This window comes from Globicephala melas, chromosome 9, assembly GCF_963455315.2.
Source record: "Globicephala melas chromosome 9, mGloMel1.2, whole genome shotgun sequence".
In the NCBI taxonomy this organism is placed as follows: Eukaryota; Metazoa; Chordata; class Mammalia; order Artiodactyla; family Delphinidae; genus Globicephala; species Globicephala melas.
Window position 1 is genome coordinate 87,060,246 of NC_083322.1, and position 25,295 is coordinate 87,085,540.

The 25,295-nt window shown below is 42.1% G+C and overlaps 1 protein-coding gene across 3 annotated transcripts in view; it reads left to right on the forward strand.

Annotated features, from left to right (window-relative positions):
- Positions 1-23,194, forward strand: part of LHFPL3 (LHFPL tetraspan subfamily member 3) — a 533,932-nt gene extending 510,738 nt beyond the window's left edge. For all 3 annotated transcript variants that reach the window (XM_060304791.1, XM_060304792.1, XM_060304790.1), the window contains one exon: positions 20,865-23,194. Coding sequence is in view for 1 of the 3 variants with exons in the window: in XM_060304790.1 (XP_060160773.1) it covers positions 20,865-20,893 (29 nt within the window). In the remaining 2 variants the exon portion in view is untranslated. The remainder of the gene's footprint in view (positions 1-20,864) is intronic.
- The last annotated feature ends 2,101 nt before the right edge of the window (positions 23,195-25,295 follow it).

Here is a 25,295-nt window from a genome sequence, read left to right on the forward strand (position 1 = left end):
ACCCACACCTCGGGGAAGACTGCATATGCCCTAGAACCACCTGAAATTCAGTCCCAAGTTTACTGACTGGTGGAGAGGAGGAAGAAAAGTAGAAGGCAAAGGAGGAAGAATGGGAGATGGAGGAAGGGTTAACAGAGGAGTTGGGGGATGGGTGGACAGGAAGAAAAATCCTCCCAAATACCCTCCCAGCATTCAGTGCTTCAGGCTCATCCAAGTGCTGAATGTGCTGCTGGAAAACGAACCCAGATGCTATCCTTTTTACTCTATCCCAGAGAAAATCAAAACTGAGGCTTCTATTTTATTTGCTACTCAGTTTGATTTTTTAATACGAAGCTGCCCAGTTGCCCAGTCTAATATAAAGCTGCAAGAGGGTAATAGCCCCTTGCTTCTCTTTGTTCCTCCCAGACCACTGCTCCCTCTAGAGGGGGATATGGCACAGGCCCCAATTCTTGGGCTTCCCCCGTTCTCTCTTACAGCCCCTAAGTGAATTCTTCCTAGCTCATGGTTTTAAATACCATCTGTACAGGTGATGTTCCCTAAATATGTATCTCTAGTCCCAGCCTCTCCCTTGCTGATGAGATCCGTGTGTCTGTCTCCTCTATGCCTCCACCTAGATGTCTAATAGGTGGCTCAAACTAACACATACAAACTAAACTTCTGGTTTTTCTCAAATAATCTGTTTTCCCCCCAGTGTTCCCCATCCCAGTAGATAGCATCTCACTCACCCAAATGGATTGGATCAAAAACTTCAGAGTCATCCATGAGTCAGTCTCTCTCTCTCCCTCTCTCTTTCTCTCTCTCTCTCTCTCTCCCTCCCTCCCTCCCTCTCTCTCTCTCTCTCTCTTTCTCTCTCTCTCTCTCTCTCTCTCACACACACACACACACACACACACACACACACACACACACACACACACACACACACACACACACACTTTGTCCAACCTATCACCAAATCCTGCTGGCTCTGCCTCTTACTACCTCCACCTCTACCAGCCTAGTCTGAGCCAGCATCCATTCTCACCCAGGCTGCTTCATTGTCTCCTAACTGTCCTCCCTGCTTCCACTCTTACCCCTACAGTCTGGTTGCCACAAAGAGCCACAGTTGAACTTTTTATAACATAATTCTCATTGCCTCCCTACTCTCCGATGACTTCCCAGCACTTTAAAAATAAAATCAGGGCTTCCCTGGCGGCGCAGTGGTTGAGAGTCTGCCTGCCGATGCAGGGGACACAGGTTCATGCCCCGGTCCGGGAAGATCCCACATGCCGTGGAGCGGCTGGGCCCGTGAGCCATGGCCGCTGAGCCTGTGCGTCCAGAGCCTGTGCTCTGCAACGGGAGAGGCCACAACAGTGAGAGGCCCGCGTGCTGCAAAAATAAAATAAAATAAAATAAAATCAGATGCCTTACCATGGTCCGAGCATCCCACAGGACTTGCCCGTCCACTTCGCTGACCCAGCTCCTGTCTCCAGCTACCCTGGCTTCCCTGCTCTTCCTCCTGCCTTTCTCTTTGCTGATGCCTCCACCCAGAAGGTGGAGACCCCCAGATGTCTGTTCCATCACTTCATGCAGAGAAGCCCTCCCGGACCTCCTGCCCCCAAATAGCAACTCTTTTCTGACCCTGATTTCTTTTTCTTCATAGCATTTAAAACGACCTGATATATTATAGTGTATGATTATTTGTTTATTGTCTACCTCCCCATTTGAGTGTAAGGTCTGTGAGTGCTGGGACTTATTCTCTTCTGTCCACCAGTATGTCCCTAGTGCCTAGAACTGTGCCTGATGCATCATATATGCTCAATTAATATTTGTTGAGTGAATGATACGAAACTAAGCAAAAGTACAAACGTAAGTAAGGATGGCTACTGACGAGTGGTTTCAAGGTTACATCGAAGGTCTTATTTATTAGGAGAGCTGGAGAAAGATTGGAGTAACTAGTTCCTCTCTTTTTTTCCTCCCTTGTGTTATTTTATGGTGGCTACTTGGATACGACGTGCCCCCTATTTCAATGGTGGTCATTTCTGGAGTTCTGTACCTCCTCTCTGTACACATAAATAATCTCTTCTTTAGTCCACATTCTAAGCACTCAAAAAATATGTCCTCACAGTTACCAAGTCACAAACTCAGCTTTTACCCACTTACTGTCCATAAACAGCTAATAAGATTAGGCAATAGGAAGCTTTTCTATTGCAAAATTATACTAATGGAATTCTCCCAGGGGCTAAACTATTCCCTCTCTGAAAGTTAAGCACATTCCAGAAATCACATTAAAACTCTTACAGGCCTCCCTGGGTGTCAGGGGTCAGTGGAAGGGAGGCCTGATGTAACTTCACGAAAGAGCTTACTACTCTCGACGCCTAACTATGGATGGAGAACCTGCTTTGTGACTTTCTCGCTGTGTCTTAAAGGAATCCATGGTGTTTTCTCTTTTCATGCCAAAGCTTGTTATGCCGGCAGCTATTTCCCCATAAACTCTCCCACAAAGATGGGTATCAGCTTCCGCTAGGGGCACGTCAGCATCAGCTCCACAGAGCAGAGGAAAAAGCAAAACTGATTCCTTTGCAGTGAAGGGAAGGTGACTAACATATTCTGTAAGGATACGATCTTAGTTCGAGTTCCCCCATAGGCAGTCCCTGAAACCAGGAATCAAGTGTAAGTGGTTTGTTGGGGAAGCAATCCCAGGAAACACTGGTAGGACATGAGAAGGGGAGACATGAAAGGGAGGGAAGCCTCAAGTCACTTCTTGGGTAACTGGAGCTCAGTCCCACCAGGGAAGCCTGGGAGTCCAGGGGCAAAGGAGGTACTATGTATGCAACAATTCTCACCAGTCATCGACTGAGGACTGCTGAGGGGAGGGGAGTTAATTCCCTGGCACTTCTGGTCTGCCCCATGCATAAGCAGAGAGGGCTCTTGTGTCCAGAGAAAGTCCTCAGGCAGAAGGATGCTGAGGTGGGCAGTTGGACACTGTGCCAGTGGATAGTGAAATGGTAAGTAAGGACCAAGGGGAAAGCAGCAGAGAATGGACAGCCTTTGCTACGAATATTGACTTTTGCAAAAAATATTTCCTAAAAAATGGATGTTCTCCCATGAAGTCATCTTGTGTGTGAACAAAGCTGAACAGGAGAACTCTGGGAAGTTTTCAGTAGAACTGAAATCTTGGAGATATGTTCAGAAGCAGGTTATTGTGGTTCAGGTTGAGTGGACTGGGACTTTCTGGATTGGGGTTGGGTTTTGCTTGTGACAACTCTCAACAGCTTGAGAGTCAGAACAAGTTACGAAGAAAAGCAGATCTGGTGTGCCTTACTGCGGAAACCAGCCCTGCCTTTCATTCTGGAAGGTGCCGGCACTTCCTCTGGGATTGCCGTTGGAAAGGCAGCCACCTGCCCAGGGCTGCCTCTTTACAGAGCCACTCTGACCGCTCTTTCCAAGACCAAGAACCTCAGATACATGTACACATACACACATGCTCACTCGGGAGACCATGATAGTAGAGACACAGCATTAATGAATTTTTCCATATTCGAACATATTTTTAAGTTACCTTACCCCTTCAACCATTCAATAGTCTAGTTATCTAAAAATAGAGAGAAGTACATATATTCCACAGCAAACAGACATTGAGGGCCTACCATGCACCAGGCATGCTACTAGGTCATGAGGATACAGAGGTCAAATGCTCAATTCTTATCATCCAGGCTCACATAATGCCAGTGAAGAAGATACCCTTGCAGATAGATCCATGACAATACGATGCAGCCATCGCTATATGTGTGAACAAGGCACAGACAATCATGTAGACATGTTAAAAAGACGAGGCCTTAAACTACCCTTGATAAGGCAGAGGGGAGGTTCTTCTCTAAGTTGTTTTCATTGATTAATGTACTGAAAATCCCTAGTTGACTTTCGAAAAGTCAAGCTTATGTCAGAGAGTCAGAGGTAAAAAGGTAGAAGGAAAAGGAACAGTCATGTGATAGCTTCATCTCAAATAGAGATGAGTCTGACTACAGTCAGAAAAGGAACAAGATCTATAAATAATGCTGGAGAGGGTGTGGAGAAAAGGGACCCCTCCTGCACTGTTGCTGGGAATGTAAATTGATACAGCCACTGTGGAGAACAGTATGGAGGTTCCTTAAAAAACTAAAAATAGAGTTACCATATGATCCAGCAATCCCACTACTGGGCATATACCCAGAGAAAACCATAATTCAGAAAGACACATGCACCCCAATGTTCATTGCAGCACTATTTACAATAGCCAGGTCATGGAAGCAACCTAAATGCCCATCGACAGACGAATGGATAAAGAAGATGTAATACATATATACAATGGAATATTACTCAGCCATAAAAAAGAATGCAGTAATGCCATTTGCAACAACATGGATGGACATAGAGATGATCATAGTAAGTGAGGCAAGTCAGATAGAGAAAGACAAATATCATATGATATCACTTATATGTGGAATCTAAAAAAAAATGATGCAAATAAACTTATTTACAAAACAGAAAATAGATTCACAGACATAGAAAACAAAGTTATGGTTACCAAAGGGGAAAGGGGTGGGGGAGGGATAAATTAGGAGTTTTGGATTAACAGATACGCACTACTATATAAAAAATAAACAACAAAGATATACTGGGAAGTATATTCAATATCTTGTAATGACTTATAATGGAAAAAAATCTGGAAAAGAATATTTATATATATAAATATACAACTGAATCACTTCACTATACACTTGAAACTAACACATTATAAATCAGCTGTACTTCAATTAAAAGAAAAAAAGAGAACAAGAAAAAGAGGTAAAGGTATACATAGTATTTAAGGCAGCCAACTCAAAATTGGGAGAGAAAGAAGGTGAGGAGTAGTGGAGGCAAATCCTCACTTTTCTAAAGGCGATTCAACAGATATTATCCAAAATTGATATATTAATAAATAGGGGAATATTAGCATATGATTTTGACTACCAAAGTAACTAGTATAACTGCAAACTATTAAAGGAGATTGTCTTGGGGGAGGAAGACTGGGTATGAGAAGGGATGAAGCAGGTGACTCTTTCATCACAAGATCACTTCTGTGGTTTGATTTTTTTAGCAATATGCACATATTGCCTTGATAAAATAGAAATTTGAAACTTCAAGCTGCTACACTCTACCTGGTATATTGTACCCATCTCAAAATTAAGTAAGTTCAATCGGTTTTTCTTATTAAGGAGCAATTCTAATTCTGTTTCCTAGAGGTGTTCTTTCCTTCTGTCTTCTCTCCTCATTCAGTCCTTGGAAGCAGGAAGCATCTAAGAAGAATGTTTTACAGCTCAGCAGAATAATGCCGGCGGCCTTCTTATGCCCCTTCCCTGCAGAGCAGAAGAGACTCTGAGGAAGGCTCTAAGTAATCACCGGGCCGCCAGAGCTGTTCATCTTAATCTGGGCTCCATCCTATCCCTTCCCCACATTACAACTCCCTGTAGAACTCAGGAAAAACTGTCCAGTCACTGCCTGGAGCAGTAACCCTGCCCCAGAGCTCCTGGCTTGACGTCTATATGGAGGGGCTGCAACTAAGTGGCTAAATTGAGTGTATGTTTGTCCCTTTGTAACTGACAGCCCCTCCCCCTCACTGGGCTCTGAACACGTGCTGGTGCAAACCTCAGTGCCCTGTGCTGAGATAAACTGCTAGCAGGAAGGAAACGATTTCAGCCCGGAGACCCGGAAGGACCAGGAGGGAAGCCAGGCTCTGCCAAAACCGCCTTTAGCAGCTGAGCAGGTTTAGGTGGGCAGTGAGGACCACCTTTGCACTGTGTTCCTTTGTCTGAGATAGAGATTGAATGTGGCCCCCAGGAAAGCCTGTGGGGGTACTGCTTGTGCTTCCCTGCCTCAAAGGCTGATGAGAACAGACAGGACAAGGGGTGAGGAAGCTTACCAGCCATGCCCCTGTTCACCTCTCATCATGCCTGCCACAGACCAGAGTGGGTGGCCACTGAATGTTTAGTCTTTTTATGTGACACAGTAGATAATTTATTTCTACTTCGGCTACTGTAGCACCTGTTGCAACTGTCAGGGTTAATCTCTTGAGCCTTTCTGCTGATCTGGTGCCCTGCCTACTTACACCTCAACTTTCGTCTCACATCAGAGACGTCTGATTGCCAAATTGAGTCTGTTTCGAATGGTCACTGAATTGGTATTCTTTTGTATTGACCAAGACCCATTCCCCTGCATCACAAATAAAATCATCAAAGTCTGTTTGGAGGTTGAGAAGCCTTTCTAAGAACCAGAAATCTGTTCCCTATCTGTGAAAGAAGAATGTTCTATTATAGTGAACATGCACTGGACAAATGGCATGGCAGCTCTCCTATCTGTGGCAGCCCCCAAAGGCAGCAATAACGAGGAAGAGAGATGTAGTATAGACAGGTTGATGGGAAACGTCTGTTGGGAGCAGCTCTTACAGTGACTTAAACAATTACCACCCTGGTCTGCCTTGATTCTAGGATGTAGAATCATTCATGGAATTACTTTGAACACAAATTAATCTTGCTTCCAGGAATCTAAGAAAAAGAAATGGAAAGTTATTCTTTTCCATTGTTATAGCTTCTTCCAGTCCTTATGAAATTGTGCTTCTTTGGCAATACTTTGCATATCGATCACAGATTTTCTTTCCAGTGCTCATTCATTCAGCAAGAATGTATTGAGTGGCATATTGAAAAATATATCGAGTATATGTGGAGGTAGCAAAAGGGGTGCTTAGAAATACAAACATAGCTATCCCTATGGTGTGCTCAGAGTTTCAGACCATCTCCTAATCTCCCTCTTGGAGAAACAAACACAAATTCATGAAGACTATGAAGATGGTAGAATGTTCAATTTCCTTTTCTTTTCAAGGCATTTAATTTCCAAAATGATAATAGCACATTTTTTTCTAATTATAAAAGTAATGCATGCTCAGCTCACTGTAAGAAAACAAAACAAAACAAACAATACAGAAAGTGAAAAACACCATAAATCTGTCATTCAGAGCTTAATTAGCACATTATGGGGTAGATCCTTCCACGTTTTTTTTCCTATGCACATATAAATGTGTTTTATTTTCACAAATGGAATCACACTATACATGCTATTTAATAACCTGCTTTTTTCATTTAATATGTCATGGATATCACTCATTTAATATAGATCTAGGGCTTCCCTGGTGGCGTAGCGGTTGAGAGTCGGCCTGCTGATGCAGGGGACACGGGTTTGTGCCCCGTTCCGGGAGGATCCCACATGCCGCAGAGCGGCTGGGCCCGTGAGCCATGGCCGCTGAGCCTGCGCGTCCGGAGCCTGTGCTCCGCAACGGGAGAGGCCACGGCAGTGAGAGGCCACGGCAATGAGAGGCCTGCGTACTACAAAACAAACAAACAAACAAATAAATAAATAAAAATAAAGATTTACATTCATTTTACTTTTTAAATTTTTTAATTGAGGCATAGTTGATTTGTAATATTAATTTCAGGTGTACAACATAATGATTCAAAATTTTTACAGATTATACTCCATTTAAAGTTATTATAAAATATTGGCTGCATTCCCTGTGTTGTACAGTATATCCTTGTAGCTTACTTATTTTATTCACAGTAGTTTGTACCTCCTACTCCCCTATCCCTATCTTGCTCCTCCTCCCTTCCCTCTCTCCGCAGGCAACCACTAGTTTGTTTTGTATTTCTGTGAGTCTGCTTCTTTTTTGTTATATTCACTAGTTTGTTTTATTTTTTAGATTCCACCTATAAGTGATAACGTAGAGTATTAGTCTTTCTCTGTCTGACTCATTTCACTTAACATAATACCCTCCAGGTCCATCCATGGTGTTGCAAATGGCAAAATTTCATTCTTCTTATGAGGGAGTAGTATTCCATTGTATGTATATGCCACTTCTTCTTTATCCATTCATCTATTGATGGACACGTAGGGTGCTTCCGTATCTTAGGTATTGTAAATAATGCTGCTATGAACATTGAAGTGTATGTATCTTTTTGAATTAGTGTTTTCATTTTCTTCAGATACATACCTAGGAGTGGAATTGCTAGATCATATGGTAGTTCTATTTTTAGTTTTTTGAGGAACTTCCATACTGTTTTTCATAGTGACTACACCAATTTACATTCCTACCAACAATATACGAGAGTTCCCTTTTCTCCACATCCTTGCCAACATTAGTTATCTGTGGTCTTTTTGATGATAGCCATTTCTGGCAGGTGTGAGGTGATATCTCATTGTGGTTTTGATTTACATTTCTCTGATGCTTCGTGATTTGGGGCATCTTTTCATGTGCCTGCTTGTCATGTCTTCTTTGGAAAACTGTCTATTCAAGACTTCTGCCCATTTTTTAATCGAGTGGTTTGTTTTTTGGGTATTGAGTTGTATGAGCTCTTTATATATGTTGGATATTAACTCCTTATTGGTCACATCATTTGCAGTTATTTTCTCCCATTCAATAGGTTGTCTTTCATTTTGTCAGTGGTTTCCTTTGCTGTGCAAAAGCTTTTAAGTTTAATTTGTTTCCTTTTGTTTATATTTACTTTTGTTTCCTTTGCCTTAGATGACAGATCCAAAAAAATATTGCTACAATTTATGTGGAAGAGTGTTCTGCCTATGTTTTCTTCTAGGAGTTTTACAGTTTCCAGTCTTCTATTTAGGCCCTTAACCCATTCTGAGTTTATTTTTGTATATGGTGTGAGGAAATGTTCTAATTTTATTCCTTTACATGTAGCTGTCCAGTTTTTCCAGCACCACTTATTGAAGAAATTGTCTTTTCCCCATTGTATATTCTTGCCTCCTTGGTTGTAGATTAATTGACCATAAGTGCATGGGTTTATATCTGGGCTTTCATCCTGTACCATTGATCTATATTTCTGTTTTTGTACCAGTACCATGCTGTTTGATTACTGTAGCTTTATAGTGTAGTCTGAAGTAAGGGAGCATGATACTTGCAGCTCTGTTCTTTCTCAAGATTGCTTTGTCAGTCTACATTCACTTTAAATGGTTGTAGGAAAGTACCACAATTTATTTATCCAATCTCCTATTGTGGCATTACACTTACTTTCAATTTTTTGCCATAATAAACAATCTTATGTGTACAACTTTGTTCTGTTGTTATAATAGTATATTCAGAGCATTTTTTACAAACATTTATTAAATGCCATTCATTGGACTTTACACTCACAACCTGGTATTAACTGAGACCCCAGTCTCATCTGTGCAAATCAGAGGAAGGAGTAGAGTAACAGGCAAGACTGTCTCAAGACTCAGACATGTCTGGGGAAGTAATATCAAAGTAGAATGGTCGAGAAAACAGAGCTGGATCTTGTTTGCCTTTGTTCTTTGTTATCTTTATTGGTATATACTATTCAAAGTCATAACCATTGAATTCGTTTTCTTACTAGTAAAATGGAATTAATGATATTACCTGCCACAGGGGTATTTGTGGGGATTGAACAGCATAATGGATGTAAAGCACTTAGTACATGCCTGGCATACAGTTGGTGTTCAATAAAGGTAGCTTTTATCATCATAGAGAAACCTTAAAATCCCAGCCAATAGTCTTACAGAGAACAAGGACCACAGCTGATTTCTAAGCTTTTCGGGGAGGTGTTCTGACTGGGGTATGACTCAGGTTATGACCATGTCCATAAAATAGCAAACAGACCTCTCTGGGAGTTAAGTCTGTTGCCTCCTTCCCTCCTCCTTCCAGCCAAATGCTTACCCCAATGAAGTTGTTTTTCCAGCACTTGGATGTTATCCTTAATGCCTATAAAACCCTCAAGGGTTATTTTAAAGTGCTTAATTCCAAATAAGCACTAAGAAACTATGTGGATTTCTTATTTTATTATTTGTCAAAATAGGAGAAACTTCACAGGGAAGTCTTAGAAACTGCTTTTCTCAATTTGACTCTATTTCCTCTCTTCTCTCTCTCTCCCCCGGGGAGGATGAGGGTTTAATGCTCACCTTGATTTCTCAAAACAAACTTGTAAAATAGGTATTACGTCCACTTTACAGATAAGAAAGCCAAAGCTCTAGCAAGTAAAATGACTTGGCCACATCTAGGAAGTGGACGACCCGGGATTCAAACTTTCCTCTGATTCCAAAGCCAAAGTACTAACCATCTTAAATTTGAATGTACACACTGGGGGCTTGATACTGCCTCAGTAGGTCTACCTGGGATTCTGGAATCTGCATATTCACAAATACCCAGGTGACTGAGATCCAAGAAGGTCCAGAGGAGGCACTGCCCTTGGCCATATAGCATTCACAAAGCCCGGTTTCTGCGGCAGGGATCCCCAAGGCCATGGGATTTTCTCCCACGGTCATCAGTAAAATGCCTTTACTGTAACATCAGTACACCTTGGAATGAAGTGAAGCCATGTGTATGTTTTGGATATTTGCTTGCTTAGAAAATGAGTCCCAGACCAGGGTAGGGGCACACCTGGTTTCTGAATGGTTCTACTGTACTTGTTGAGGTCTTTACCATCTCCCCAGGACGGAGCCAGATCAACCGCAGTGACCTTTCCATCTCAGAAATCCTAGTCGTCCATCCTCTGTCTGCCTTGTCTTATCTTCTACTGACCCAGTTGGCTTTCCTACTTCAGAACAGGTTTCTAATGCCTTACATCAGTGAGAGAGAACATGGCAAACTGAGAGATGTGTGGTATCATGTGGAGGAGGTGGCGTGGGGTACAGCAGTACTTTTCACACTAGATTCCATGAATCCTTGGAGATCTGCAGAGGTGTGATGTAGAGGAGGGACAGGGGAAGAGGGGAAGACTGGGCAGAGTGGGGTTCTGGGCCCTTGATCGGGGCAGCTGCATTGAGTTCTGTTTCACGTGTAGAACTGGAATTCCTAAAAGATTCACTTGAAAAAAGTGTTTCACTGGGGGAAAAAAATGAAAAACTAGTGGAGAAGGAACATCACTCTAGGTCAAAAGAAGGCTAATTCAAGTCTTCAGCTAACTAGCTGGATGACTTTGGGCAATTTCATTTCTCTCAGAGTGCTTACCTGCAAAAAAAAAAAAAAAAAGGGTGGGGAGGAGTGGAGGTTAGCCTTGTTGACACCTGTCTTAGTCTGTTAGGACTGCCATAACAAAATACCACAGACTAGGCGGCTTAAACAAAAGTATATTTTCTCACAGTTCTGGAGGCTGGAAGTCCAAGATCAAGATGTGGGCAGGTTTGATTTCTGCTGAAGCCTCTCCCCTTGGCTTGCAGATGGCCGTCTTCTTTCTGTGTCCTCACATGGCATTTTTTACATGCATGCGCACCCCTGGTGTCACTTTCTCTTCTTTCTCCCGGCATTTTCTGACCCATCCCTTCTCTCTTTTGGTCCCCATCTTGCACTAGTCATGCATTAACCAGCCTGCCTAGTCCTGCTAGACAGTGAGCTCTGTGAGTGCAAGGGCTGCTTCTGATAGTACTCTGTGTCCCAAGCACCCAGTGCACAGCAGATGCTCAACAAACCTCAGATGTTTCTCGAAAGGAGCCTTAGGCATTGTCATGGACTGATTTGTATCCCCCCAAATTCATACGTGGAAGCCTTAACCCCCAGTATGACTGTATTTGGAGATATGGCCTTTCAGGAGGTAATTAAGGTTAAATGAGGTCATAAGGGTGGGGCCCTAATCCTATAGGACTAGTGTCTTGAGATGAGACGTGAGACGTGAGAGGGATTCGGCACTTAGAGAACGGGAGGAAGGGCATTTCGGCAGAAGGGGCAAAGGCCTGGAGGGTTCCTTCCGAGACCCACAGGTCACATTCAGGAGGCCAGGGCACACTCTGAAGTGGGGAACCCATGAAGAGAGGCTGTGGTGGTGAGGCCACGGGAGGCCTCCTGGGCAGTGCTGAGCACATGGATTTATCTGACAGCAAAGGGTCACCTCTAAAAAGTTCTATGCTGAAGAATAGTCCACTCCTTTCTGCATTTTAAAAAGCTCTAATGTTCTGCAGTTCAGCTGTTCTCTGTCCCTCCTGTACCGCTGTGTCATTTGTGGCTAACTGATGTCAGCCAATCAGTAATGGATTACACATTTGCCAAACGCATTAGGTCTCTTTTTATATATATACATACAACTTCTAAAGATTACTTTCCGTTTACAGTTATTACAAAATATTGGCTATAGTCCCTGTGCTGTACAGCACATCCTTGAGCCTGTCTTACACCCAGTAGACGGTACCTCCCACTCCTCCACCCCTATATGGCACCACCAGCCCCCCGCCACTGGCAGTCACTAGCTTGTTCTCTGTGTCTGTGAGTCTGCTTCTGTTTTGTTATATTCACTAGTTTGTTGTATTTTTTAGATTCCACATATAAGTGATATCGTACAGTATTTGTCTTTCTCTGTCTGACTTATTTCACTTAACATAATGCCCTCCACATCCATCCTTGTTGCAAATGCATTAGTTCTTGATTTCTCCTCTGACGGGCTACTGTGTGTGTGTGTGTGTGTGTGTGTGTGTGTGTGTGTGCGCGCGCGTGCGTGTGCGTGTGCGCATGCGCGTGTGTGTGTGTGAATTACATCTTGATTATAAATTGCCTTATGGACTCTGTGGTCTACTTCCCTTTGGTCTAGAGAGCAAGCATACATCATACTTGACTGTTTTATTTCATTACAGCCAACACCCATATGGATAATTAGGATCAAGACTGTTAAATCTGTGGTAATAAGCGCATGTGAAAGCCTCATGACCTTGAACTCTGTCTGCTAAAACTACTCAAGACCATAGGTCCACATCCTAAGAAACAAAAGGCTCACCACTTCCTGAAGGAGAGGATGAGTTGATGATTTTAAAGAGTTGTGCCTTACCATCATTTCATAGAAGCTGGTAGAGTAGTTAGAAAGAAGAAAGGGGAGCAACATTTGGGCTTTAATAGGTAATTGTTAGTAAAGCCCTTTTTAATAAAACTGATTCTAGCACTCTCGGAGAAATTTTCAAAAGACATTTCCTTCCTTATTGTAAATTCTGTCCTAAAAGAGGACAGGTGTTAAAGAAAGCATTTAGGTGCACAAATAGAGATATATCAATATACATTGTCTGGGTAATATGATTATAAACAAAATCGTCCCCCAACCCAGAAAAATCTCTCCATAAAAGTAGTAGAAAAGGAAAAGAGTTTTATTGTTGAATAAGCATTAAACCAGAATGTGGTGCACATCACAGTCAATCTGCAAAGACAGAATGAAGTTACACATTTTTGTAGGGCCGAGCAGATATAACCCATTACACACATATTTTCAGGATACTCATGAAATGCAAAGGCAACACAACTATGAAAAATTTGTAATTTCTATGCACGGAAGAGTGCTTAGAAGTCACTAAGGCAGGGATGATGTAGTAAGATTGACACCCAATCTATGAGTTCTCGTGAAATACACTAAGAATGAGGGTACTACACTCTCCCCCTCCGACGGGCGTGTCTTTGGACTTCATTATTAAAAGCCTTTCAACCTGTGTAAAGTACGGAATGGCTTCCTGTTAAAACTGGACAGTGAATATTGTTAGGATTGATAAGTCAGCACTCACATTCTATTCTCAAATGCTAGGGGAAGCCTACCAAGTAATTGTGCCTGTTTTCTTGTTTTTAATAGATTTTACAGTATTCCTTAATGGGGACAAGGGGAGGAAGAAGAGAAAAGAGATGTTCATGAATTAACAATCGAAATTGCTCCTCATGAATTATTTATTTTCCAGGAAAAGTCATATGAGATATTGTTGTGCCTGATGTCAAGGGTGAATTGTCCCTTGCACACAGGAATAGGGCAAGGTCACCAGGACCTGAACCTCAGGCCATTTTCTGCCCCATCTCAGCAAAGAAGATTTGCATGAGGAGTCAGAAAAACAGTTTGAGCAGTTATCCTCCAACTCTCCTGTGTTCAAAATAGTGTGTCAGATGGAAATGAAGTTGGAAGAGACAGACAGAAAGAAAAAGAGAAAGAAAGGCAGAGAATATAAAGGCTAAAAAATAGGAGAAGCTAGGTGGAGAAAGGAAAAAGAAAATATACTAGGTCTGTCTCAGGCTGTACATTTTTCATTTCTTAGCTACCTCGCTATGTATTTATATTTTTAAAAAAATTATTGTGGGGCTTCCCTGGTGGCACAGTGGTTGAGAGCCATGAGCTCTCATGAGCCGTGAGCCATGGCCACTGAGCCTGCGCGTCCAGAGCCTGTGCTCCGCAACGGGAGAGGCCACAGCAGTGAGACGCCCGCGTACTGGGGGAAAAAAAAAAAAAAAATTATTGTGACAACCAAGTGCTAAAATCTCTATTTGTAGGTTCAGGATAGAAGAACCCCTCCCCCTCCTCGGCTCCCTCTGCCCAGCCCTTTAATGGAGGTGGAAGGAATTGAAAGCCCCCAAAAGTCCACATTGAGGTTTCAGGACACTGAGTACCTCCACCAGTCTCTCAAGATTTGCTTTGCTGGGTTTTTCATAGGTTCCTGTGACTGGTTGGTTTCAGCCATTCATTCAACAAACAACCTCTGAGCACTTATTATATACCAAGCACATCATTGAGCTGAGAGTACAAAGATGAATAGGACACAGTCTCTCCTCAGGGAGTTCATTCTAGGGCCTTGCATCCTAGAGTGTGGGACCAGCAGCAGCATCACCTGGGTGATTGTTAGAAATGCAGGTTCCCAGGCTTCACCCCGACTTGCTGAATCAAAATCTGCATATTTAATAAGCTACCTGGGCAATTCTTAAACATATTGAAGTTTGAGAAGCACTGACCTAGTAGATTATTGGCAGGGGAGAGGGAGATGCTCTTCTGTTTCTCAATTCTTCCGTTCATTCAGCAAGACAAAGGAGGTGCTGACGGCCTGGAACTCACATTCTCATGGGGGAGAAAGGCGAAAAGAAGAAAATACATGAGATGGTTACAGGTCATGCATAGTGCTATGAAGCAAATAAACTGAAATATGATAGAAAGAAACCAAAATGAACTATGACAGGTAGGGTGGTGGAAGCCTTCAGGAGTAAGTTATTTCTATTTTGTATCTAGCTTTCTGTTCTAAAAATGGAAACGTAGTCACTGGTCCTATGTGAAAAGAGCCAAAGATTATACTTCGTCCTCCTTTCCTTTTCTCCCCACTCCCCATCCCTCTGCCTCTGGCACCAGCCCTGAAACTATAGACGCCACCTAGCAGGTACAGTCACAGCCAGGCCCATTGAAAAGTCCAGGCTGCAAGCAACTAAGAATTTGGATGCAAACTGAATTTTAGAGCCCAAGAAGAAGTACTGGGGTTACCTTTCTGGTTGGGGTAAAAAGGCATTAGAGAATATCGAAGGGCTGGTAACTGGTGTGTAGCTTCCTATCTCACTGTTTTCTTGCATCACTGCAGTCGTGGGCCAGAGAGTGTGCTGATGGGGATTGATGAGTGGGAGGGTGGCCTGCAAGTAAAGATGAGCAATGGGCATATGTCGATGCGTGCAATCACAACAGATTCAGACCTTCTCATCACCTATAGTGCTGGCGTTAACCTGCAGCAAAATCAGTGTTAGGCCTTAGTTCAGCCCAAAAGTATGTTGTGAGCATGCATTTATTTTCAGCACAGATCCTAATGCCCTACAGTTAGACCACCTGAGGCACAACCCAGTGATTGCACAAAGAGAGGCTATGGATAGACCAGTAGGTGGAGGACAGGGTTTCAGGTATTGCTCCTCTAGAAATTATGTGTCAGGAAGGAGCGCACAAGTCAAAGATGGCGCACTCTTCCTGACCTGTGAGCATTGTGCCGGCTGTCCAGCTGTTCATGTCATTTACAGTATATTTAATGCGGCAAATCCAAACCACAGGCAGAGAAAGGGCATCTGCCCACTGTTCCAGTTATCTCTTGCTGCATGACAAACTATCCCCAAATTTAGTGGCTTAAAACTTTGTCAAAGTTTTGTTGAAAAAACTCACACCCATTAGGATGGCTGCTAACACCCAGTTTTATTATATCTCACAATTGTGTGGATCAGGAATTCGGGAAGGGTTTAGCTGAGCAGTTCTTCTGCTCCATGTAGCATCAGCTAGGGTCACTTGGTGGCATTTGGCAGGTAGATCAGTAGTATGGAGGGTCCAAGAAGGCTTCATGCATAGGTGGGGCCCTTGCAGGAATGGCTGGGAAGGCGGGCTCAGCCAGGCCATTCTCCCTCTCCACATACTACCAAGGCCTCTCTATGTGGTCACTCCAGCAGGGGAATCAGAAACTGCCAGTTCTCTAAAGGTTCCCAACATCACTAATCACCAGAGAAATGCAAATCAAAACCACAGTGAGATATCACCTCACACCCATTAGGATGGCTAGTCTCAAAAAAGCAGAAAATAACAAGTGTCAGAGAGATGTGAAGAAATTGGAACCTTTGTGCACCATAGGTGGGACTGTAAAATGGTGCAATAGAAAACAGTATGTAGGTTCCTCCAAAAATTAAAAACAGAGCTTCCATATGATCCAGCAATCCCACTTCTGGGTATATATCCAGAAGAATTGAAAGCAGGGTCCTGAGGAGGTATTTGCACACCCATGTCATAGCAGCACTATGCACAATACCCAAGAGGTGGAAGCGACCCAAATGTCCATCAACAGATGAATGGATAAACTCAATGTGGTACATACATATAATGGAATATTATTCCACCTTAAAAAGGAAGGAAATCCTGTCACAGGCTACAACATGGGTGAACCTTGAGGACATTATGCTAAATAAAATACACCAGTTGCCAAAAGACAAATACTGCATGATTCCACTTAAAGGAGCTATCTAAAGGCATCAAATTCATAGAAACAGAAAGCAGAATGGTGGTTACTAAGGGATGGGGGTATGTTACTAAGAGAAAGGGGGATGTTGTGTAATGGGTATGGGATTTCAGATTTGCAAGATGGGAAGTCCTGGAGATCTGTTTCACAACAGTGTGAATATACTGAACACTACTGGACTGTACACTTCAACATGGTTGAGATGGTAAATTGTATTTTATGTGTTTTTCTTTTACCATGTTAAAAAATAAACCACCTGTACTCTTAAAGCCCAGATTGAAGGGGAGGGGAACATAGACCCCATCTCTCAAGGAGAGGAAAGGCAGAGAATCTGCAGCCAGCTCTACCCTGCCACACCCACTGTGGGGCAGATCCTGTCTACAGCACCTGAGGGTGTAGATGGTGAGATGTTATTTCCAGGGGACTGTATTCAACCTCCCAGAGATGAAGGGTGTCAGAAGGCACTATCATAGGTGGGCACAGTTTGAAACAATAGAGTGAGAGAAAATGACTAAGCTTGTATAGCCAATGAGAAAAAATGGCCTGGAATTCCGCCCTTACTCATTTTCACAACAAAGATTCAGCAAGCTATTCTGCTAAAAGCCTGACCACCCCCACGAAGCATTTTTCTCACTTAGACAGTGCCTGCCCCTCAGCTATCCTGACAGTGGGAGCTCCAAGCCCTAACTGAATAGGTCGGATAGGAACAATACGCAGAAGCAGATCACAGGAGACCTTTCAAAGCCGGCAAACACATAGAAAATTCAACGACACCACAGCATTTAGACAGCCTGGACAATGTGGCCGTTATAAATGCTGCTCTCATGAACAGCGATTCAAATGACAGCTTCGTAAAGGGTTTGCAAAGAGCCCTTTGGAAATGGAACATAGGCGACTCGGAGCCCATGACGTGTTACAAGGACAAACCCGGCTGAACAAAGATCCACAGCAGCATTGAATGACTTATTTATTCAGCCCTGCTCTGTACAAACCTGGGAGAAGATGACAGCTTTTAAATCGCCTCCCCTGAGCTTTGCAACATCCATGGTGCGTGGGAAATGTTAGCAAAAGTTTTGAAAAAAGCAGAATGTGTTACAAAGCGAAGATCACAGTGTAACCATGCTAATGCTACCACCAAATTCTGCAGACGGCCCTGCTGTCTCAGAATTATTAGGCAGAAGGAGTGACAGTAACATCTGGAGAGGGAAACTCTGCCCTTTATCCTATTCCACCTGCTGGCTTCACACGTCTGTTTGAAAGGCTAGCCCCTGCCAAGCTTTCCGGTGGAACATTCTTTGTGCGGGCCATTTAAGTGATTGCTGTAGAATTCTAATTGCTCTCCTTTGGCAAAGTGTTCTCCTGGTATTGTATAAGGAGTGTTGGTGTTCTGATCAACCCTGGAACACAGGTGCTGTTCTTTTAGCCTAGCACAGGCTGCAGAATTCTCGCATGCCCCAGGGTTCCTGTTGCATGGTGGCGTCAGGCACTAGGGAGCTGTGTCTGAGTAACCCCAGCCCAGCCAGCTTTCCCAGGAGGCCTCCTGACAGTGCAGCCTGTGCTCACAGCAGGACTGGGACTAGGGGGAGGCAAATGAGGAGCCTGGCATGCAAAATTTAAGGAGGCCCTCGCCCTGCATTTGCACGACCCTGAGAGTGAGCGCCTCCTTAAATCTCGTACCCGAGGAGCCCCACTTGCCTTCCCTAGTCCAGGCCTGGCTTGCAGGCTTCACTCTCTCTTTTCCCATTCACTCCTCACCTCCCCACCCAAGGTTAGTACTGGGGGTGGGGAGTATAGTCCCAATGTGGACAGTGGTCAACAAAGAAGAGAACTTTAAGAAGGAAGGGCTGAGTAATCGACGGTGAGATTACAGCGAGGGATCTAATGAGGCATTTGGCTACACGGAGGCTACCCGTGACCCAAGACCAAAGCAGATGCAGGAAGGGTTGGTGATGAATGACTTGTCCTGGTCTGCCCCTCCGCCATGGGCCCAGATGGTGGACCGGAAACCGGAAACCCTGTGAGACTGGCCACAGAGGTTCCCTTCCTACAAGAAGGCTCAGGATCTTCCCAGGGAGGTACCTACCCTGTAGGAAGCTCCCTTCTCCCCAGGCTTGTGTGTCAGAACTAAAGCCCTGATCTAAAGCCCTTCCACCCCTGTTTGCTCTCTTCCCAGCCCAGTGGGATGTTATAAAGCCAAATCAGGCAGCTTAGAGCTGCGGAAAGAGAAAGCGGGAGTCTCCGTTTCCGAGATGCTAACAAATGGTTCACACCACGTCAGGCTTTTCTATCGTGAAATCAGGGGTATATTCATTTGCAAACCTAAGACAATGGGGACTCCCTCTCGCCTCCCTCTTGCCCTACATCACACACGTATAGTCCTGAGAAGTACACTTCCTGGGACTACCTTCTCTTCCACACCCACGGCCACTTTTCATCGCCCATTTCCCTGTTCTCCTTCCTACACTTACAACCCCACTCCTCCTCCCCTCCCCCACTAGCACCTTTCACAAATCTTACTCGAAAACCCAGGCATGCAGCTTTGTGGATTTTTAAATAGAAAATTATGCGGAGTGAGTGAATTATGCTGGAGTAGTGGAATCATGGACCCACAAGCCCAACTTTGGGTACCATCAAGCAAGAGCACCTCCATGACACAGCAACAGAGACCACACCAAGTTCAGAAGTGCCTGTAGCACTATGTAAAATCCATGGATGGCTTGCTTGTGTTGCTTATCTGAAGAAATCACCCTGCCTGCATGATTCAAGCTCAAAGAATCATTACAGACTAATCATCATTATGACATGATCATATTTCAATTATCCCCTGTGTAGTCTGGGTACGTTAAAGCAACTTCTCTCACTGAGAGAAGTTCGTTAAAAATCATGAAGTGCATTAAAATTTTTTAAAGCATGTTGGGAAACAACAAGGGGCTAAATTCTAGAAACAACGACAGAATCTTTCAGAGGTTTCCCTAGCACTTATTCAAAAAGCATAATCTTATCTTGAGATGTGAAACGAGGACTAAAACTGAATAATGGGCCAATTGTTTCATTATAATATGTGTTTCTAAGTGCTCTGTGATGTAAAACCCAACAGGCTTTTTTTCTTTCAGCCCCAATCTGGCCAACTAGGTGCACCGACCCATCTTCACAATATATAACGTGCCCTTAAGCCCTGGTCAACAGTGCCAAAGTCTATGAAAATCATACAAAGAATGGAGTCGATCATACTGTTTGTGGTCTCTATCAATATAGGCACAGTCCCTAATATGTTGGAGAAAAGAAAAAGCAGCCATCCCCTGAGCATTTGTCCTAAAGAAAGAATTTAAGAGAACAAATAGTTTTATATGCCAAGATATTCATTATTGATAATAATAAAAAAAGAAACAGAAACGTACCTACATATCTGACATTTGTGAAATCATTGAGAATGTAATATTGAGCGTGGACTGGAGAGGAATGAGAATGGAATGGAATATTATGCAGTCATGAGAAACCGATGCTGATGATGCAGAGTGGGAACGCAGGAAATATGTTTTTAATATAATGTTAAAAATGTCATCTATACTGTGATTCCTACTGTACCAAATAAGTACACATTTTAGATAAGAAATAGAAAGAGACATGGGAAGAAAACCGTTCGTGTCTCAAGGTGATTGGATCATGGATGATTCATCTTTAAAATCATTCCTTTTGTAGCTGTTATAATGTTGACTGGATAAGAAAGTAGAACTTGGAAGGAAAAGGAAAATACTCAAGGAGACATTTTCTATGCCAGGCAGAAAAATCAGTGATGCCTGGGATCGTTTTGCATTCTTCCTTGCTCTTTCAAAGCAGCCTGTAATCTTCACCCACACATAGGGAATATGCATGTCTGGGTTATCAGGGGATCCCCTCACCAGGAAGACTGTGCTGTTTGTTTAATGGACCAGAAACCTCAAACTTTTCAAGTCTTTTCTGATAACAAATCTAAAGTGCATTTGAACCATTTGTTGGTGTGGTTTTTCCGTGACAAATATGCACAAAAATCTTGAGGACAGAAAATGATGCATTTCTTCTTTCTCTCTTTTGTCTTTCTCTTCCCCACCCCGTACCCCCTTCTGCAGTTCTGCTAAGCCAATATTCTCTAGAATGAGCACAAAACAAATCAAATAACAGCTAAACAAATTGAATAACAGCTTTTGTACATCAACATCGAGAAGGAAGACGCTTGGGAGAGATCAGAGTACCAAGATGGATATGGGCGAGAGTGAAGCGTCCACTGTCAAAGCACCTTCTAAATCTAGATCGGCAGAGATGGGAGTGATTTTCTGGAAGGAGATGTGATCACGGATTAAACACCAGCTCATTGGAAACTATCATTGAATAAGAGCAGATAATATTCATGAGAAATCACATTCAGGAAATATTTTAAGGAAAAGGAATATAAATGTGCTAGAATTAACATGTAAAATATATATGTACCGAAGTTTGTAAACTGTCCTTTTTTAATCAAACAGAAAACAGAAAGCTTTAATCTTTAAAGATTATTTTAAAAAAGGCAGTCCATCCTAAATTATTCCTATTTCAATAGCCAAGAAGCTGATCAAGCATCAGTTATGGAGGAAGCATCTTGGAAAATGCCTGTGAATGTTTTCATAGGAGCCATGACCTTTGGTTCCCATGTCTGCCGTTCATTTATGTCACTGTGTAATTAGTTAAAACCACTCGGTTAAGAGATGTAACGCTTCAAACTTTTTACCAGTTCTGTGTTCAGTTTAATCTGTCTGTACGTGTTATTACTGAGAAAGTGTTTCTGACATATACTATTACTCCATCAAGCTGTATATTACAGGAAGTACATCTTTACATCATAGTTTCCCGAGCAACATAGATTTCCCTATCTTTCAGGAAACAGCATCAAGGAACTCTGAAAAATATAGAAAGCTCATTTTCACCTTGGATGCTCACATATAATGTATAGGCTGCTATCAAATAAACACTTTTTCTATTTCTCCCTAATATATGCATAGGAATTTAATATACTTTATAAATAACATCTAAAATACCTTCTTTTTTTTCTATTTCTTTGCCATACATAACATCAGAAATCCATATCCGTTCTTTCCCTGACAGGCACTCATTTTTATTTTTAAAAATCACCATTCCATTAAACCCATTTCTAAATGATAGTGAGTGGTACTAAAAAAATAAATAATAATTTAATAGCCTTAGAAATAAATGAATATAAACTTATACAGAAGAAACTTGATAGGAAACTTGATAGGAGTAAGTTGCCTTTTTGTTTACTAATATTGGTTTCAAGAAAACTCAGTTTTTTTTTAGTTGGTTGGCATTTAGAAGTAGTGACAAATGATCAGTTGTCTTCAGCAATCTTTTGCTCCCAGGCTTCCCCACCACCACCCTCACCACATATCCTGCCAATACGCAACAACAGAAAAATATTTAATATTGAAGTAGCCAATTGCTTGAGAATGAAAACAAGCTAAAATGTATGTGTGGGGTAGTCAGCGTAAGCCAAACCACGTGCTATACCTGAGCAGAAAACATGAACATGTAGAATGCCTTCATTTTTAGACTCGAAATTAAGATCCAATTAGCATATATCACTGGAGGAGCAGACAGAGGATAATACAAGAAGAATCAAGCAAGATACAGATCATGGTTGTTTTCTCTTACCCTGTCTCTATTAGGACCACACTCCTAGTTTTGCCAAATGTTTCTGGTACTACATCTTTTTACCATAAATGAGATTATGTTTCAAATGGCTAAAAAGTATATTACAGATACAGTCAAATATGTGAAACTCAATTCACAAAGATACGGATTTTCTAAAGAACCAAATTAGGGGAATACTTATTATCTCTAAAGTATTAGCTGTGCTGGGAGTTATTTGTTGCTTTAAATATTAACTCTCCCACTGCATTCAAAACACCCTGCTTACTAAATTCAATTACACACAACTTTTCAAGAATTCATTTTTGATTTAAAGGGAGGTACCTCTCTATTTTATCTATAATGAAAATAGAAGGTATTGGCTTTCTCTAATCAATGTAAATTACAGATTCCACTGGGAGTCCTACAACACTAATAGTGGTGTTTATGAAAATGAAAAAGTGCTTCCTACCCACATGCAAATGTTTTTAAGAAATTTTTTCCATACAACCTAAGTGTAATTTAGCATACCATAGTGCTCTGAAGATGGGTCATTGACAATGTACCATTTGTACATAGGTAATACATGTAAATCACTAAATGTTAAGTATACGAAGTATGTTTTTATCTTTTTTAAAAAAAGTGACTCCCTTTCTCATTCTGTTCTGTTGTATTGCGTCCAAAAGTTGTGTGTAATTTTTTTAAGGTCCAGGATATAAAGAAATTTGTTGGAATATCTGAATTTCTGTAAAAAATAAAAATAAGATTTTGTTATTTAAAAGATTGTTTAGTGGTGTGGCACACATTTGGTACACTCGGCATCTGTCTTTGTCCAGTGATCCAGTGACAGGTGATGATTTGACTGAAATAACTGTCTTCGGAAAAATCTCCTTCCTGTCAGATTCCATAATATTTGTCAACAGCAGACACTTATTGGATGTGCAGGACCCTCATCACGTGGAAAACACGATTAACATCTTCAAAGCCTCTTCTCGCCGAGTATAGATACACCTCAAGCTAAAGCTTTATAGACTCAGTGGAATGAAAGTGATAAATGAATAGCCAGACTGTTAAGTAAAACCTGACATGAAATAGTCTGAAACATCCAATTAATTGCTCCATCTCGACTTTTGCATATTGAAAACAGCCACCTGTTCCTCAGACGTGAGCAGCCCTTTCACAGTAGTTCATATTGAGTATGTGTTGTCTGGGTAGGTCCCAATGCCGGATCCTTCATTTACTGTGTGACCCTAAACAACTCTAACCTCACCTATTAAATGAACACAAATAGTAATGCCTGGGCCCCATAGTGTTGTTGTGAGGCTATAAATTAAGGTATAGTGTTGTGCTGGTGCTTGACTTGTAGGAGATATTCAAAGAATTTTAATTCCTTCCCTCCTACTATAGGCAAGACGTTGAAGAAGAAAAGAAACGTGAAACACAGCCTCTGCTCTCAAAATGTCGAAGATAATTAGGGTAACATTTATGGGTAAGGATTGAAAACTCAATACCTTCCGGAGTCATGGAGATAAGTAAATTACCAGAGCAAAGCAAGCTGGGGTGGGGAGATAATAGGAAGTAGTGGGCACTGTGGAGCACTGGAGAGCCTAGGTCTTGTCTAAAGAGATGACGTTGCCAATACTCAGCTCTAGTCATTCACCAGATAGGCACTGAGTCGCTGCTGTGTGCCAGGAACTGTTCTGAACCCTGGGAGGATAGTGGTAAACCAGACAAACAAGGTCCCTGCTCTTGTAGGTCTCATGTTCTAGTAGGAAAAGAGATAATAAACGGGAAAATGTCAGTTAATGATAATAGGTACCCTAGAGGGAATTAAAACATGGTGATGAGATGCAGAAGTTGGGAGGTGAATCAAGGAAGACTGCTCTGAAAAGGTGGCATTTAAAGTGAGACCTGAATGATGAGAACAAGCCAGCCAGGGGGAGCCACTAGTTTAATGGCTCTAAGGCAGGAATAAGGTCACTACTCATGAGGAACAGCAAGGTGGCAGGGAGGGGATGTGAGCTGTGCCAGGAACCAGCTTCCGGTTTGGTAGGCCAGAATGGATGGTACGTTTTTTAAGTGTTAGAGAAAGCCATTTGAGGGTCTTAATAGGAGAGAGATGGAAACCATCTTACAGTTTTAAAAGATTACTCTTGGCTTCTGCTTCTAGCAGTATGACCTAGGTACTCTAAAAAGCCTTCCTCACACTGTTCTACCAGGTCTTGGATAAATTACAATGAGCTTATTTTATTTTTTTTTAATTTTGTATTGGAGTATAGTTGATTTACAATGTTGTGTTTCGGGTATACAGCAAAGTGATTTAGTTACACGTATTCACATATCTATTCCTTTTCAGATTCTTTTCCCGTATAGGTTATTGCAGAGTATTGAGTAGAGTTCCCTGTGCTATATAGTAGGTGCTTGTTGATTATTTTATATATAGTAGGGTATGTATGTTAATCCCAACCTCCTAGTTTATCCCTCCCCCCACCTTCCCCTTTGGTAACCATAAGTTTGTTTTCTAAGTCTGTGAGTCTGTTTCTGTTTTGTAAACAAGATCATTTGTATCATTTTCTTTTAGATTCCACGTGTAAGTGATATCATATGACATTTGCCTTTCTCTGTCTGATTTACTTCACTTAGTACAGTAATCTCTAAGTCTAACCATGTTGCCACAAATGGCATTATTTCATTCTTTTTTATGGCTGAGTAATATTCCATTGTATATATGTACCACATCTTCTTTATCTATTCATCTGTCAGTGGACATTTAGGTTGCTTCCATGTCTTGGCTATTGTAAATAGTGCTGCAGTGAACATTGGGGTGTATGTATCTTTTTGAATTATTGTCTTCTCCAGATATATGCCCAGCAGTGCAATTG